General features: G+C 40.5%; 1 protein-coding gene across 1 annotated transcript in view; it reads left to right on the plus strand.

Moving 5' to 3' along the window:
- Positions 1 to 2,840: 2,840 nt before the first annotated feature.
- Itgb8 (integrin subunit beta 8) overlaps positions 2,841 to 19,075 on the plus strand; it is a 79,499-nt gene continuing 63,264 nt past the window's right edge. The window contains exon 1 of the mRNA XM_032908342.1: positions 2,841 to 3,995. Coding sequence (XP_032764233.1) covers positions 3,869 to 3,995 — 127 coding nt within the window. The 5' untranslated portion in view covers positions 2,841 to 3,868. The remainder of the gene's footprint in view (positions 3,996 to 19,075) is intronic.

The raw sequence follows: 19,075 nt of genomic DNA on the forward strand, positions 1-19,075 counted from the left end.
TATTTCATTGCCAAAACTCTTCAGATAACTTCCTTATATCTGTAGGCTCACAGTCTAGCAAATTATTTTATTTTAATTTTGATAACCAGAGTTATACTCTCTTCCCAACAGGAGAGTAGTAGCAAGCAATGCTGTTCAATAACTTTATAAAAATTGTCATCGGGGAGTTTTGGGTGTCTGCATAGTGGTGCTTGTGTCCCATATGTACTTGTGTGACGGTTGTTCACTTTGTCAACTTGACACCATCTAGATTCACCTGAGAAGGAAGTCACAATAAGGAATTGTCTTCATTGGCTTTGCTGGTGAGAGTTTTTCTTAATTGGGTTCATTGATGTGGGAAGACTTCCACTGAATGTAGGCAGCACCTTTTCATGTTCTGGCCTGGAGTGAATGAAAAGGGGAAGGACCCTGGGTACTGCCAGCCCTGAATGATTTGCTGTTTGAAGTTTCTGTCAACTTGATTTTCCTAGAAATAATGAACTGTCACCTTCAATTGAGAGACTAGCAAACCTTTTCTTAGGTTGATCTTGTGAGAATATTTATACCATAGCAACAGGAAACCAAACTGAGACAACTTGTCAGTGTGACAATTTACATGTATTATGGCATATATATGCATATGTGAGTGCAGGCCTGTGGACAGTGGGTAGAGGTTGACTATGAACACTTTTCTCTATTTCTCTTAGTGGATGCTTTTCTCAATTTCTCTCCATCTTTTGTTTTTTAAGACAAGGTCTCTCATTAAACCTGGACCTCATGGATTCAGCCACAAGCTCTGGATCTGTCTGGTCCCTCTGGAGCTGGGGGAAGGGGCCAAGCTTTTCATGTAGGTTATGGGAATCCAAATTCAGGACCTCATCTTGTATGACATTTACCAACTGCACAATCTACCCCGAAACCTGGCATTTATTTTCATGTATTTAATGGCCAAAAATGGCTATCTTTTGAATGACTTTCAACCTTTCCCAAACAGATTTGTTTCATTGATTTATCTTTCCATACAATAGTTTTGAACTCATATGTGAAGCATCTCAACTCCTAACAATATAACGTTATATACTTCAGCAGTTTCACAATATTATATTCATTCTTATTGTATAAGCTTCTGTCTCAGTCTCATTTAATATTGTAGCTGTCAGTTCTGATCCAGATGTTAAAAACAGGTGACTGAAATGTTACTATAACGATAACTTCAAAACACAGACTAGAAACTACTGAAATTAATTTGTTATCTTTGTTGGAGTGTTGCACTGTCTCAAGAGTTGCTGCATTGCCTAGGTTTGTTTCAAGAAAATAAACATACTTCCCAGCTGAACAGTCTCTAAACATACTTTGACTATGCTAGGTTTGTATTCCATCCTATCTCAGCTACTTTACCAGCCCTTCATAGACGTTTCAATGAAGATGTTCAGAAAAATTAAAAAAAAAAATACACCAAAGAATGAAAATTTGAAAATAAAGTGTGTTTTATTTGCTAAGAGAACAGTGACTTAGAACTGTGTTGACTGACATCAGTCATTGAAGTTTGGACCTTAGAAATTAGCTTAGCAAATGGTCCTCTTTAACAGATCTAGGGCACTTTTCTAACTAGGTTCCTGGCTTTGTTAGCCCAATGTACAGTCCACACCTGAAGAAAGGGGAGTTTTTGATGTTGTGGTTTATTAACCAGGTACTTTCCATTCACTGTCAACAATTAGAAAACAGAAAGAATTTTTTAAAGAAGGGGGTTGGTGGGACCTCCTACTTGTTTTCTTTACTCCAGATAAGAAGCCGGAAACAATTAAGTAAGAAGGAAAAAAAATCCCCTATAGTTCACCTTGACCTGGCTGGACTGGTCTGATGCCTGTGTAAGCCACTAATAAAAAGTCAAACATCAAGACACGGAAAGTACTTCTGCTCCAGGGGAAACTATTTGAAGTCTCCTGGTATCAAATTGGAAAGAGTTATTTCCCAAACCCAGAGAACTGTGTTCCTTCCTTCTCCTTACGGTATCAAGGGCCGTGAAAAGACCTGGAGAGGTAGCACTACTTCCTTGACTGTCCAGTTTAGCAACACTTTAGCCTCACGCAAAACTGCAAAACTGAATTACAAGCTTGTACTCATTCACTCTTCTGCTGCCATCTGTAACTTCTTGTTTCCATTTACCGAGAAGGTGGCATTTAAGGTCAAAAGATCCATTGTAACCAACAAAAGCCCAAAGAACCACAAACAGACCCTGGGAAAAAGATAGGCTGTCTCTTTCAGGGCTGAGGAACAAAAGGAACAACGAAATATATCTGACAGTAGAATGCATCTTGTCAAAATCTCCAAGGGCTGGGGAGACCCCAGACAGAATTGGGTTCCGACACAGGGGCAAGGTCTTAAGGCTGCTAGGAAAGTGGGCAGTGCATACTCCAAGAGCAGTGTTGGGGGAGGGGAGAGGCCCCCAAAATCCACTTTGTATGCAGCAGCTGCGGGCCAATGAGGATTCCTGAACAAAGGAGAACGCAGCACGAGGATGAAATGTTGGGGTTCAAGTTGCCACTCTATCTGAGCGAAGTTTTCCACCTATACCGTTATGCGAGCGTTGGAGCTCATAGGGTGGGGGTGGGGGTGAGGGAAAAAGAGAACTCAGCATGCGATTCCTGTTGCGCCACTACGCACCAGGAATTCTTGAGAACGATGGGAATGGCAACTATCAGATTCGAGGGGGGAGAAAAAGAGCTGGAGTGAGCAAAACAAAGAGCGAGTGTGGGCCGCGGTGACTTCATGCCTCACCAATGTCCCGCCCACGCTACTCCGAGCTGGAGCTGTTTGCTGCTTCTGCTGCTGCTGCTGTTGCTGCTGCTGCTGCTGCTGCCCTGGGCCGCCACTGCGCTTGCTGGCGACCCAAGCAAGGAGCACTGTAGCGTGGGGAGGTTTCCTAGCAACTCTCAGCTCGGAGCGCGCCCAGACACCGGAAAGCTGGGAGCCCTCACGGGGGGCCACAGAACTAGAGCACCCCATCCCTGCCCATCGCTGCCTCGCTTCCCTCTCATCCTCTCCGGGTACAGCCCAGAACGCATCAGCTGCCAGGGTTCTGGGTGGCCAGACGCCTGAGCCGACTGAGTCCGAGAAAGAACAAGGGTACGCAACTCCCTCCCAGCGAGGTGCGTGGAACGTCCCCTTCCAGCTCAGTAGGCAACTGGGATGCCCTGTTCTTTGCCTGCGGGTGCAGACGGGAGCTTCTAGGGGGCTCGCGGAGCCGCTCCCCCAAGCTGCTGGCACCCGTGTCTCCTCTCCCGCCAATCGGGACGTTGCCGCCTCGACCTCGGCTAGCTGAGACTAAGTGGAGTTGGCCTCCCTGCCCACCTGTGGAAGAAGCTAGCACCGACTGACTCGCCAGCAACTCCCCCACCCCCTTGGCCTTCTAGCGGTCCCCTCCCACTAATGCAGCATCACCCTGTGAATTACATTAGGGTGGTTTTCCCCCCAGCCTCAGGCTTTGTTTGGGTTTGATTGTGTTTGGCTCTTCGCTAAGCTGATTTATGCAGCAGAGCCCCATCGGCTGGGGAGAAACAAAAGCTCTTTTCTTTGTCTGGGAGCGGACTGTGCAGCCCGTACTTGCTTCGCCCCCGCGGGCCATCGGCTGTCTTAGGAGGTGCTTTTGGTTGAGACTGCAAGCCCCGGCTGTGCAAAGCTGGGAGGGCCTCAGGGGCCCTGAGATGCAGAGAGCTGCCCTGGCCCGCATACCTGTATCGCCTACTCAGAGCGACTGGGTCGGTCAACCCGGCCTGTTGAAAAGTTCCTAGGGATTCTCGGCCCACGAGCCTCAAGGTGCGCTCCCAAGGCGCAAGAGCGCATCAGGAAAGCAACTAGGCAGCGTGCACGGGGCAGGCTGCTTTGCAGTATGTGTGGCTCGGCCCTGGCTTTTCTGACTGCTGCACTGCTCTGCCTGCACAACTGCCAGCGAGGTCCAGCCTTGGTTCTTGGGGCGGCCTGGGTATTTTCACTTGTTCTCGGATTGGGCCAAAGTGGTAAGTTATTTTGCTTTGTTTTCTTCCCTTTTCCCAAAGTCTTGGGCTGGTATTAAGAGCTTATGGCCTGGGCATCCCAGACAGGTAAGTGGTAGATGTCAGTCCTGGTCAGTCCTGAGATTTCAGGAGGGCAGGTGTGTAATAAAAAGCCCCCCCCCCAAAAAAGCTTTATTGGGCATTTTCAACCCTAAGTGACAGCAATAGTCCACGGTGCTGGGAAAAGTTTATTTGAGTTGAAGTTTGGGAAACAGTCCGTTGTACTTAACAGAACACAATTTGGAGGTTCTAGTATTTTCTGGGGATATCACTATATAGTCTGTAATCTTTTCACCTTAGGGGAGGGGCATCATCCATTAAGAGGCTGCGGCTAAGATGGTTTTTTATAGGACAGAGTCTTCCATTTATTGGTCTATGAAAGAACAACGTACAAGTTTCTTCTGTCATAACATTCAGCCTGAATGAATTAAATGCCCTTGAGGAATATCCATTCATGGTTTAAGCCACTGGACTAGGGTGGGGTGGGGGAGAACACTTTCATTGTTAAATTATTGTGACCAATTGATCTGTTCCCTAAGATAGGTCTCTGTTACCAAGAGGTCACCTCTCTATAAGCTTTCAATGTCTTCATCTGTGAAACAGACAAAGATGCCTACCTTACCTAAGTCATTTCTGGTTGGGGAGTGCATGAGAAGGAGCTTGGGACTTTAATGATAGCATTGTATTCTTGGCGAATCATGAAACATAACAAGGAATAATAACAATTACTGATCTAAGCATCAAATTTACCACAGAGGCCAAATATTTATTTTTGCAAACGGAGTTACCAATGCCATACTTAATTCCCCCCCCCCCACTTTTCTCTTTGGGTTACTAAACCCTTAAGATTTATTAGAGGCTCACTCTAGTCTCTCAACCTGAAAGGAGTTTTAATTAATAGCCTCACTTCTGTTGTAAAACTTAGATTTAGTCCTGCACTTTGAATTGGTGTGCTGACTTTCTTCTTGAAGTTAACTAAAGCAAATGCTTATATGTAAAAGTTTACAATGGAAAAGTCCAGGTAACTTCTTTCAATTATTGCATATATAGCTGCCTAACAGTAGTTTGGGGAGAGATTTTCCTATTTATATGAAACAAGACAAACTAGTCTAGTTGTCTAGAGTCAGCTTTCATCTTGTAGTTATTTTGAGACTTTGAGATTTCAAAATAAGTGAAATTTAATGCAAAGGAAGAAGTCACACTTATTATCAAGAATCTTTTTAATGGGATGTGTGTTTGCCACAGCAGATTTTCCACTGAGAATAATTCCATCCTATGTCAGTGAAGTGTTCTCCTAGTTTTAGTAAGCATTCACACCAAAAAACTGCCCAAAACTTATGTCAACAGAGTATATTTTGTTCCAAAGACAGTCTCACTCACCTTTAATCTTTGCTAATAACTGACGTTTTCAAACGTTCGCTGCACTTGTGAAGATAAGTCAGGTTCCTGTGTACCAGGAAGATATTTCCATCCAGTGACTATTATTGATTTGAAGCAAGTATTATGAATGGTCTGCCTTGCACCTGCTGACCCAAAAAGTGAATGCTTATCTGAAATCAAAACAAGACATCCTTTTCCCAGTCTCTGTCAATATACAAAGGCTTCTGATGTATACTGACTTGCATGGTAGTTTAAAACATGAAAAAAAATTTAAATTATAGCCAGTACTACTCAGCAAATTAGAGATCAGTATAAACAGCTGTACTTTGTGATACAGCTACAAGTCTTAAATTACAGGTCTTACTGTGCAAATTAAATGCTTAAAGCAGAATAGAAATTTAGGTATCAGTTACAAAGGAAATCTTGTTCCCATGCCCAGTAGTTTACACCAAGAAAATGCTGTGGGCAGTGAAGCCATAGTAAGAAGACCATAGCTACACATCACTTTGGCTTTAGTTTTTAAAGAACAATTGATACAAATGCACATTAGATTACAGTAGTGTGAGCAGAGGTAGCTGAGGGTAGCTGAATATGTTATGAATGAGATGCAGATTTCCTTCTTTTTTTATTGGTTAGTTTTTATTTACATTTCAAATGTTATTCCCTTTCCCGGTTTCCCAGCCATAACCTCCCATCCCACCCCCTCCCCTTCTTCTATAAGGATGTTCTCCCTCCCCAACCACTCCCTCTTCCCTTCCCCCCTGACATTCCCCTTCACTGGGGGGAGGGCGGTCCAGCCTTGGCAGGACCAAAGGTTTCTCCTTCCATTGGTGCCCAGCAAGGCCATCTTCTGCTACATAGATGCAAAGATTTCTGATGATGAAAACATTACTCTAGTTTCTTTTAATTTCCCCTCCCAGAAACTAATGGGAACTGAAGACAAAGTCATCAACGCCAACATTAAAAGCTGGTGACTGATGGTTGTCCATTAAATAGTTAATAGTAAAGAGTTATTATAGCAATGTTTTATTTCTATATTTACTAATTCTAAAAGATTAAAACTAATTTGTTAAACAATTTTTCATAGCAATAGAAAAATGATACATCTCAAAACTCACAACTTCTTTAACAAATGAAATTACTATTATTAATTATTGCAATGAGATTTCATTTTCTGTTTCTTTAGCTATCATCATACTTTTTCCATTACAATCAACCTGCAGAATGAGCTTTGCTTTGTGACGGCAACATGACTTTCCCTGAAATAGATTTCATCATAACAAGTTTTCTCTGAATATCCCCAGTTTTAGTGTGTGTGTGTGTGTGTGTGTGTGTGTGTGTGTGCGCGCGCGTGCGCGCGCACAGTCCTGTGCAAGAATGCACAGTAGTGATTTTGCATGTGGGGGGTACACATAGGTGGATATGAATGCATGTGAATGAATATGCATTTGGAAGCCAGAGATTGATGTAAAAACCATCCTACATTGTTCTTTCACCTTATTCATTGAAGCAGAGTCTCTCAGTCAAGCCCAGAATTCACTGATGTGGCTAGTCTTGTTTCTGAGGATTCTGTCCCTAGCTCCCAAGACTAGAATTATAGGCAGTTAACATGCCAACTGGACATCTGTATGTGGGCTTTCAGAGATCTAAACACTAGCCATGAAAGCTTGTTAACCACTGAGCCATCTCACTGGCCTCCAAAATTCTTTAGCTAGTCTTCTATGTCACTGTTATACAATATGTACATAGTAATTCTGTCTCTAGGTAACAAAGACACTTTGGGGTCTGTTTAAAAGTCATCCAGGCTTGCCTTACATGTGAAAACAAGTAGCTGATATGGTTTCAAAATGCCCTTCTACTGTAAGTGCTTTGAAAGAGTTTCATGTTTATTTCATGTCACCATACAGAGCCCTTGTGGAAAGCTTTACTTATCACATGAAGGCTCTGCTCAACTCAGATCTGGTGACTGTTTGATTATCAAATCTGTTACCTAATCCTTAGTTATCACCCTACTAGACCTATAATCAATTAGGAAGTTGATACTGTTCACCCAACAGTTAGCTTGTAAGACCTATCATCTCCTGGCTCGACTTCTTTCTCCATCACTGATTTTGATTCTTCTTTATTCTATGAACTCCAATAATAGCAGTGGCTCTGTAATTCTGTCCTCATTCCTCTTCCTTATAAATACAGAGACCCAAGAGAATTGGTCTAGCCTTGGTGTTTTAAGCTGTGTTTCTACGATGACACCATGCAGATGTCTATCTCCAATCTTGACCTCTTAATGGATCTCCAGAGGAGAAAGCAAATTGTCTATTCTCTATTGTGTGTCTAAAGACAAAATTGATCCCTATATATTCAAAAGCAAATGCTTTATTTTCTCCACCAAACTTGCCCCTTCACATTCTATCAATTCAGTCAGTGATGAGTCAGATTCTTAGTAGTTCATATTTAAAAGTGAAGACAACTGACCAGAAAGCAAAATTTCTTAGAATACATTTGCCAGCTGATCTCACTTCAATGTATGCTTACACTTGAAAGATATATTATTTACTTGTAAATATAAATGCCTGCCAAGCTAATTATGTCTTTATTATACTAAGACAAATTAGTTGGCATCAAAATAAGCCAAGAAGAGTCAATGGATACAGTTCATAAAAGAAAGGGAAAGTTTCAAATAAGATTAGGATAAGCAATCAAGATAAGAGCGATAATTTCTATTCCAATTGGATATTTATGAGACTTTAGACATATCATCATGTAAAAAGCTATATTTTCTTCCCAATTTTTACATATTACTATGTTAAATAAAAGCTCCTTGCAGAAAACACAGCATGTGAGATAATCTTGTCTTCGTTCTTTACATTTACAGATATTTGAACTTCTAATGATTGAATCTGGTATAGACAGGGATAAATAGCCCATTTTAAATTCCTCGCCTTGCTCACCGACAGTCTCCCTTGGGTCCTTTTATGGACTACAGAAGTAGAAAGTTCTGATTTAATCTAAGATTTTCAAACTTTAACAAAAAAGCTCTGTCCCTCTGTAGTTTTCTTGCAACTCATTAAACTATTTGTCATTGGGAGGCTTTGTCTGGGTTTGCCAAGAAGAGATGACCACCCACCTTCCCTGAAGATGGAGCCTGTTACATGGCATCTCAAGTCATTGCAGAGTTTAGCTTGTTCTTGTCATGATAACTCTCTAATAACTGATATAAAACTCTTATCATATACTTGAATCTTACTTTGCCAGACTGGAATGAGGATATCATCTTTTGTGCATCCACTGAATAACTAAACAACTTTCCCCTAATGTTCCTATATTTGTTCAATTTTCCTTGTTCTCAAAACTCTAGCTTCCGTTGCAGTGAAAGTTGATGGTTTTCAAGTGTTGTCCACAAAAGACTATGAGGTCTCGTGAAGGTCCTCCAATTTTATAAGAAATACATTCTCTGAATTACATATTAGCTGTATCATAAAATAAACCATAGAGGAAAACCCTACATTTTATAATAATTTATTTGACTATATGAAGCTGAACATTTAAGTATGGAACTTAAAGAATACTCAATTAAAATCTTTTAAAATGGTATCCTTAAAGTTATATTTGCCATTTGAGCTCAAATTCTCTGCCATGCTTTTTTATAAACCATTCAATGTATTCATTAAATCTTAACAACAACGCTGTGAGAAAAGTAGACTTATAACTCCTGCTTTTAAAAGAGGGAATTGATGCATAAGAGATGAACAGTGTGTACAACTCATAGCCAGTATAAAGGAGAGCCAAGATTTGAATTCCTTTGATAACTCTTTACAATTTTTTAAGGAAATTTCTGGGTATTATATAACTATGTCTCTGTCACATATGCCCCACCTGGGAGTTTGGGGTACCACTATAGCATGAGTAATATAGGAGGACTCTGTTGCCTATGCAAAGTAATCACCAAGATAGGATTTTGATTTTAGAATCATGGATATCTTCAAAACATGCCTCCTGGGGAAGCTCCCAGGTATTCCCAGCTTGCCTCATGTATACCTCACTGTGGAAAGATTTCTCATGTAGGGAGAGACAAAACAGGTGCTTAGTGGGTAACACCCTGTGGTAAAATCGGCTTCCCTATGGTCCCTTGGTTTTCCAACGTGTCAGCAAGAAGGAAAAGAATGAGCCTCTAAGCAAAAGTACTTATAGAAAGGCCAGGTGAAGTGCAGTAGTGCATGCCTTTAATCCTAGCACTGGGGAAGAAGGGGGAGGCAAAGCTCTGTAAGTTCAAGGCCAATGTCGTCTACAGATTGAGCCCATGATAGCTAGGGATATTACACTGAGAAAACATGTCTCAAAAAACAACAACAACAACAAACAAAACAAAACAAACAAACAAACAAACAAAAAAACAAAAACCCAAAGCAAACAAAAAGTACTTATAAGAAGAAATCTATGATGTGGTCAGATTATTAACCAACTCAGGCCTAGTCATACTTCTAACTGCCAGTACGTTACAGAGTGGCTGAAGTGCTACATCATTTCATATGTTCATATCACTTTTGGCCCATCCATGCATACTTTCTAACTCTGGTGTTCCATTGGCTGTTAATGATTTTCTGGTTGGAAACTTGGCAGTGTATGAAGCTCTCAAACCTACAGTCCAGACACACACACACACACACACACACACACACACACTGCCTTTTCTTTGGTGTTTTGTTTTTTGGCTTTTGTTTTTTTCCTTAGCTTAAGACATTCTTCAGTTTAGTTTCTCAGGGAAAATGTGACAGGAGATAGATGTTGGGATTTTTAAGTTGATGACTATAATAAAATTTTCTTTTTCTGTTGCTGTTAAATATAGTAAAATTTTCACATATTTCTTTGTGGAAAAAAATGTTTTGAATGAGAATGTAACAGGGCAATAGATAAGAGGTTGATATCAGGTAAGACAAAAGTGAAATGGAGATTGATACTAAATGAGGTAATTAAATTACAATGAGGATTCTTAACATGTTTCTCAAAACTGAGATTTTTGTAATGATCTTTTAAAAGTGACCCTGCCTTTCCCAGTGGGTAAAGAAAGCCTGGATGGGCTGTCACCAAAGGGACTTCTACCTTGGCTCCTCACTGTCTTCAGGTTCCTCAGCTGGATGGCATACAGATCCCCTCCAGAAGACCAAAAGTCCAATGCTCTCTGCCTTGTTTACGTCTTCTATCTCCACCCCCACTAATTGCTTTAACAGAATAGACGGTGCCTGCTGGTTCTGTCTCCAGAGCCTGGCACAGTAGGTCCAATAAATCATTTGGAATGAATCACCTTGAATAACGGAAGAATAGTGAGCAGTTTTGAGGTAAGATAGTGCCTTACACATTAGTGCCTGATCTCTGACTTAACTCCAACCCTTATGTGAACCAAAGAATAAGAATTTCTTCTAAAAATGGAGTTGCTTGTTTCACCTTTCCAAGTCTACCCCACGAAGCAGTCTCTGGACCGTTGCAGCAGATCTTTACCAACATCAAAAGCTAAGACTCTTGAGTCTTTAAATCTTAACTCCACAAGTCTGTTCTTCCTTAATTAGTCTACACATACTTCTTTTCATGGTTAGTAAGATAAGTATGAAAAGTAACCTTGCCCACGTCCCCTTGGGGCTGGCTTTAAAAACCACTTCATTTACAGCACACAAAAAAGCGATAGAAGTACTCTCATCCACATTACCATTGCGTAACTCTTAAGCCTCTAATGTCATGACAAGTGTTACACTGAGCTTTAGAGTTAATAGAGTAAGAATGGTTAAGCTCTGTGAAGGATTTCTACAGGCTTCCTAATCATGTGATGTGAAAATCTACTATTTCCTTATTGTTACAGTTCTCTTACTTAGCTAATAAGTAATAAGACAGAATTTAGAGCTGGGTTTGACTCAGCACTCTGAATCACCATCATAGACTGCCATCTACAGGGAAGTGGAGTTCCTCCCTGACCTTGTGAGACCTCCTTGTCGCCTCTTCTCGTTATGCCTCAATCAAGCATGAATGGCCCATGGAGGGTTGTCTGCCAGTCACTTCTAGATTGTTTCTAAAGTTTTTGACCTAATAGCCCCAAGCTGCTTTTTGGGCTTTCTTTCTATGCCAAACCCAAGACAAACAGCCAAATATGGCTGGATGCCAGAGAAACAAGACAGAGCTTAGACACTCAGGCTGCAGTTTCCATGCAGGTAAAGGACTGCCTCTTTGCATTGCAGAATGATTCTAGAGCCAGGAGGGAAAAAACTGACCCTGGACTGTAAGTTCGAGAGCTTCGTACACTGCCAAGTTCCCAACCAAAAGTCTAAATTCTTTTGCTAGAATTTAATTAACAAAACACCTGACAAATAAACTGTAAGGAGGAAAGTTTGATTTGCTTTCAGGCTCTGGATGTTCCCGCTTTTATCTTTTTAGACACCATGGGCAGGCTACTAGGGTAGTGGGAATCTTTGGCAGAGAGTGCTCACTTCATGGTAACCATAACTCAGAGTGAGAGAGGGAGAAAGAAGAGACTGGGGGTTGGGGAGCATGGACAAAAACAAAATCTGCCTTTCTTCAAGGACAAGTGACCTACTTCCTCAAATGGGCTCTGTCTCCAAATGATCTGTTCAGATAAGAATTCTTCAATGGGTTAATCCATTGATAAGATTAGCATGCTCATGATCTGATCACTCTCACCTCTGAACTGTTGCCTTAAGTGCCAAGCGTGTAGCATGTGAGTCTTAAAGGAACATTTTATATCTAAACCACGGTGAACTCCTTTAATGATTTAATGATTTCTTATTTTAGTTTGCATGTACTAAATACTTGGCTTTGTTATGCCTGGTGTTGTTTGTACTCTGGCCTTGGCCTTGCTTGAAAAGTTACAGCAGACTTGCCTAATAGTTTAAATATTATTGGAGAGTGGAGCAGACATGGATAGTAGCAGAGTAAAGTGCAGAAGGCTTTTAGTAAACTCCAAGATGTGAAATGAGTTTTACCCTCTTGCAAATAGTGTACCTGTGAGAGCTGAGAGTCAGTACAAATTATTCTTAAATTATTTTTACCTTTAACTTCCTGGAATTAGTTTAAAACATCACAAGAATGATTGTTTTACTCACATGAATAAGCTAAATTTTGTCAAATCATTCAGCACATATAGTTACTATCAATAAAAGAATGGATGTGAGATAGCACCACACTGTTTTCAAGGAGTAAAGGAACTACTTTTCACTTTACTAATCAGGGTTGATGTAACCTTATTTTGACTTTCACAGTCAGTAAATCAGCATAATTTCCAGCCAAAGAAAACTGTAATAAAAATAAAAATGGCATCCAGTGAGATTTTGTACATCAGTTAAAGTAATCCCACCTTTCAACAGACTAGCAAGAGTCAGCTCTTGCCGGGAAACTATGATGCCAAACAAATATAGCTAAATTATAAAATACAAATTCTTGACATAAAATTACAAAATGAATTACAATGGTTTTATCATGTATATTCTTTTTAATTTTTTATTAAATTTAAAGAAGTTATTTTACTTATTTATCATGGGTGTATGTGTGCATATGTTTGTGGGTACCCATGCCATGGCATGGGTATGGAGGTACTCATGAGGGAACCCATTCTTCAGTGTTCCACTATGTGGGTCCTAAGTATTGAACTCAGATCGTCAGACTTGCCTACTGCAATATGTTCTCAAGGTAACCTTAAAAGATGTTTCATTTCAAATGTTTTTCTTTTAAAGTTCACTTTTTAAACATGGATATAAGCTTTTAAGGAGTAGCCTTTTATTCTGACCTTCCTCATGAGCTACCTATCATTATGGTAAATGGTTTAGAAATGTGTTACCTCTTTCTACAAGGTATTTCATTATTTCATTTTGCCTGAAAAAGATAATACATTTGACAAAGAAAACGTCTGCTGTCATTCTAAGTAAGTATTGGTGAGTGTGATTGGTCTGGAGTGTTACTGAATACGTCCTATGCCTAATACTGAAGTATGAAACAGAAATAGCTGGGAAAGGCTGGATTAAGCCAAACATTTTGGCTGGCCATAAGCCTGGGAGTTTGGAGAGAAAGAATAGTAGTAAAGACAGAAGAAAAAGATGGGACATTAGACACAGTTCCACATGTATCCTGCTAGGCACAGAAGATGGACACTGGGCTATTTCACGTTTTGAATTGTTTTAAATACTTTGGATTTACACTAAGAGTTCAAGATAGATATACTGATGCAAAATGAAGTCTCCTGATCTGTGTTTACAGGCACAGATCCAAGGCCTTGGAATTGAATGACAAGAACCTTTCCAGGTAGAAGCACTTTGCCTGATCTGAGCAAGGTCAATATACACAGTAGCACTCTTTACTAACTCTGGCAGGTATTGAGTAGGGGAGGGAGGCTTCTCATAGAATGAGTAATTACCTCTATCCTACAAAGGGACTTTTGAATATTTAGAGATCTTAAAAGGAAAGTCATTAAAACAAAAACTCCAGTTTCTTTAAAAGGAGAAAGTTGACAGAATGTACCTTGTGGAGTGCCAAACTGGGGGTGCCTTTCCTAAGTGCCTACTGGAGAAAAGCTAAGAAGCCAGGCTGGCTTTGCCTGATCATGTAAGGTATTCATTGACTTCTGGAGAACAAGGAATACAAGAAAGCAGTAAAGAAGGGCAGGGATTGCTGTAGAACTGGTTGTTCTAGTTGCAAACAAAGAAGTCATTGTAGGAAATTTTATTGTTGGCACAGAAAAGGTGGAGCTAATCTCTTTTAAAGCAAGGCATACTTCCCAAGGTCTTCCTCTGTTGTGTTTTTATATATTCAGTTTGAATTTGTGTAATGAATTTAAAACAAGTAAATTATAATTTGCAAAAGACAACCCTCTACAAATACCATACACTGGAAGAAAACTTCGTCTGGATGCTTGACCTTGAGAACAGCAAAGCAGCTCCACTCGTGATAGAAGTCAGTTCCAGGAATTCTGAGTCTGATTTTAAAAGGTCACTTGTCAGGTGTGTTGGTGCTGATCTTAATCAGGAACTAGAGACAGGTATATCCTCTATGAGTTCAAGTCTAGTTAGATATACATAGCAAGCTCCAGGCCAGCCAAGGCTAAACAGAGACCCAGTCTTAAAAAAGAAAAAAAAAAAAAAAAAAAAAAAAAGCAAAAACCAAACGAACCAACCAACAAAAAGGTTTCTTTCAATGAGCATTGCAATGCCAGTCAGCTCAAGTGACAGTCTAGAGGGAAAGGTCTAGTATATATAGTCACAATACCAGACCTCTCTAAGTTTGTGATAAAAATGTTAGGATTAGTTCATGGGATGCTGCATAAATTCTTTGCGAAGAATTAAGACCACACAGGGCTCAGTGCCATCTGCTGGGACTGCAAAGGCGTGGGAGAAGAGGAAGGAGCTCCTGAGGGTTGCACATGTTTTTCTGAAGGCAGAGCAGAGCATTTGGAAGTTGAGTATTAGCATTTCCTAGCTAAGTTCCCATCATGGCAATAAATAAGTCCAAGTCCGTCCTGTTCTGCCTGGAGGTCAGCACAGCACTAATACTAGAGCCCACTGCTCTCTGAGGCTGAATTATTTGTAATAGACTTGATAGGGACAGTGGGTGATGTCTGAATATTATGGGGAAAGCAGACATCAGGGCTCTGGAGAGAAATTCTGCCTCCCAGAGATGAATTGGCCTTGAAGAATAAATAGACTAGTGCTACTTCCTAATGAACTTCTGAGCAGGGTGGATATGTCTGATCAGAACTGTCACTGAACATTATACTTTTCCTCACAGATAAATATCTTAACTATTGTCTGGAGACCACAAACTGTTTTCTTTCTTCCCTACAATTATGATTCTGGGGCTTAACTTTTTTTTCAACACAGTTCCCATGTGTAGAACACACGTGTTCTTGATCTTTTGTGGTTACTAGGTATTTCTGTTATGTTAAAATTATACCAAACTGTATAAACCTGCCATAATCCCAGAGAGCTTACTAAATCATCAATATTTGTAAAAGTCTTAATTAAAGATATTTATTAGTAAGCATGGAACTAAATGCCCTGAAAAAAAGTCACAAAAATACAGAAGTATTTCAATTTTGAGAGGCCTTTCTCTAGCCAAATATCACTCTTCAAACATGGCTGTCCTAAAAAGAGTCTGGGTCATGATAACTTTACCTTCGATAGTGCATACTCACCTTTGTAGAACTTTGACAATACTGTTCATTAAGTGATTCAAAATGGTGCAAATGAGTTGGTCATAGAAATCCGGGTTCCCAGATACTTCCCTTGTGATCCAGTGACTTTCACAGATGATGTAGCATCAAACTGGGAGACTGGCAGGAAATCCTAGAAACTAAGGGAGTTTACAAATCATATGCAAACTCATATCATAAGAGGTCTTTATCTATTTCTAATCTGAATTGTTTTCATACCAAAGTAAAATGTCGTAAAGTTCAGGGTACCTTTGATTGTCTCCATAAGGCAAGGACTAAATGGCTGTAACCATTCTCATTCTGCGTATGGGAATACAGGATTCTATAATCTCTGAGTTTGTTTGACATTTATTTTTGGAATATAGCAGTGTTTTAGACCCAAAAAGTAAATTAAAACAGCTATGCCTACATGGACCTATGAGTCGGAGTAGGTGGGGAAACAGTCTACAGCTTCTTTCATAGTGAACAAGTAGCTCTTATACTGTCCACTTAAATATGATCTTGTTGTAGTATTATAGGAAGCTTGGAGTTTTGAGAAGAAGTATTAAGTTTGAATCCTCAAAGAGGCCAGTAGGTATTCGAAAACAGAAAAGGCCTAAGTTTGAGAGGATGCTGGGTAAATAAATTCTAGGGGACTCAGCAATCAGATTGAATAGGGTTCTGGATAATGGGAATCGTTTCATGTCTCTGAACAGGCTGCTGCTATTTTGTGGTTGTCAGGAATCCTAGTTCAGTCCTGACAATAGGGTGTGATATTTAACAGGCAGCACAAGGCAGGGAACCAGACAAAATAGAGGTGCAATCATGCAATAAAAAGGCCCCAGAACTTCCTCAAGGAAGTTTGCTTTGTCCCTCTTTGTCTCCATTTGAGGTGACAAGTCTCTGTCATCTGATGCCACTGCACCCTGCCTGGTCCTTTTTGTGGCATAGTTGTAAAGGTCCTGTTTTTCGTCAGGTTTGACTGTGATGCCATAAACTTCACACAGCAAGTACTGTAACCTGAAAATCTCTGTACAGTAACAGGTAATACTAGAAAATTCACAGACAAAGAAATGCCATCGAAATCATTACTACTCCAAAATCCTGAAGAAATGGAATGTACTACCTCCCCAAAAGACAGGATGTTCTTCTTTGGACTAAATTCTTGCCCATTCCTTCATCCTAAGCAACCAGTCTTTACTAATACTAGCAGAGTTCTCCTGAGGTGAAACATAGTTAGACTTGGATTCCATGGGCTACATGTAGGAGTTGTTTTAATGAAGGTCCATTATCATTCATATCCTGACTCCTTTTTAAACTATTTAAGATGCATGTGTATGCTTTTTTCTGTTGGCAATGACCTTATCTAAATGTTATTTGTTAATAGAAGGAAACTTTACAGTTATCATTTGATCAGATTCACAAAAGTTAGTTAGAGCTGGTCAGAAAACATCATTTAACTAAGAGGTCCATGGGACCTAGGTCTGGATACCATAGAAATCTCCTGAAAACAGAATAACTGAACTGCTCTGAGGGAGTGTGCACGGCAGTGCTATGGAGCTGCAGAAGAGTCCTTCGGTTCTCAGTCCCTCACAGCTTTGGAAAGGATACAGGGCAAATGTGTTGTAATGGAAGACAGAACCTCAATGTCTTTATAAATATTAAAGTTTACCTTTAGCTTTTTCTTTTCTCAGTAGAGTGTTGGAGTGTGGATCCCTAGATAATAGAAGATGTTAAGGATGTTTATCTCTCAGTACACATGGGCACACTATGTCCCCACTGTCTTGAACTGAATCATCAAAAAGTGCCGTCCAATGCACTGCATGCTGTACCCCAAGAGCATAGTCTGCTTTCACTGTGTTTAAACTGTAAAATATGTGTGTAAAATGAGGATTAACTAATGAGCAGACTTAGGATATCAAAGAGCCCAAATTCAGGGATGGCTCATAGAGGAAAGTATTAGTGTATATAGACTGGGAAGTAGTACGAAGAAGCATAGCAGATGAGATGTGTCCAGACTAAGCTCCTCCACGATGGGGCATTCTGAGTTCCTGAGCGGATTGAAAAAAGGGGACACAGATGGTGAAAGCAACATGAATGACACAGAAATAAACACAAGTCAGAAGTGAGGGAGGGTGAGAGTGAATACACACAGGGCATCTTGATCAGTGAAAAAGATGCCCATTCATTCTCTGACTCCACAAATATGTACTGTTTAGAGCATGCCTGGTCTTTCTCTAAATGCTGAGGAGATGGTAGAGAAGAGAATGAACAAAAGTATTTGTCCCATCAGAGTTTACATTCATATGACAAAAAAACAGGGGAGGAGGGGGACTGGAGGGTTGGAAAGTCCTTCAGTGGCTCAGTGGGTAAAGTGCAAGTATCAGGACCTGAGTTCTAGTCCCTAGCATCAGTATAAAAGCCAAGCATGGTGGCATGAACCTATAGCCTCAGTGGTGAGGGGACAAAGATGGGCAGATTCTGGGGAAAGTCTTGTCACTGAATTGTTGAAATGGTAAGGTCTAAGCTTTGAGAGACTATCTCAAAATCAAGGTGGACAGTGACAAAGGAAGACACCCAGCATCAATCTTTTGCCTGCACACATGGACACACATGCATATAAAAACACTGTCCTGCTCTCTTTCTCTCTCTCTCTCTCTCTCTCTCTCTCTCTCTCTCTCTCTCTCTCTCTCTCACACACACACACACACACACACACACACACACACACACACACCCCATCCTTTACCTTATGAGTTATTATCTTGCAGGGGAGAAAAGAATAAACAGTAAGTTGCTGTGTTCTGCAAGGATTCACCTATCTGGGGTGGTGAAGAAATGGGGGAAGAAAGGACAGACACACAGACACCAAAAATCTGAGATCAAATGAGCTGGACTATCCAGTGGAAAAACCATGGCAGCAGAAGCTCTATGCATTAATTAATTACAGTTTAAGGGGTGGTGGGATAGAACTAGACAAGGAGCCAGGCGTAGCTAATCTTGGTAGGTTGAAGTCTCTGTAGGGAGCAGACTTCGGGCCATAAACATTAAAGGGGAATAAGCTCTGGTGGTTTTCTGCACATTCTGTTAACATTCACACCCTCTGAGCATCACCCAGGGAAGGCTTTCCCACCATCATAGGACTGAGGCATTGATCCTTGGCACAACTGTGGCCATACACATTCACTCGTGACCGTACTCATTCATTCCTTATAATAAATATGTAAGTAATTTTGAGTAATTATCTAGCACTAAAAAACATATGCAATTGTAAAAAAGTAGACAGGGGAGATAGTTGGAAATTACCATTTTGAGAGCACTATCAGGGCCCATGTTTGTTAAGAAAGGTGGCATTTGAACAAGAATCTGGAGGCAGTGAGAAAGTCAGCTTTGTAGATGAAATGCTGAAGGACAGGGAACAGAGGGTATAGCAAGCAAAGTGAGAGATTCTCAGTAATAGGGTTCAAGAACAGGTAGTGACTTATTG

Source organism: Rattus rattus, chromosome 7, assembly GCF_011064425.1.
Source record: "Rattus rattus isolate New Zealand chromosome 7, Rrattus_CSIRO_v1, whole genome shotgun sequence".
NCBI lineage: Eukaryota > Metazoa > Chordata > Mammalia > Rodentia > Muridae > Rattus > Rattus rattus.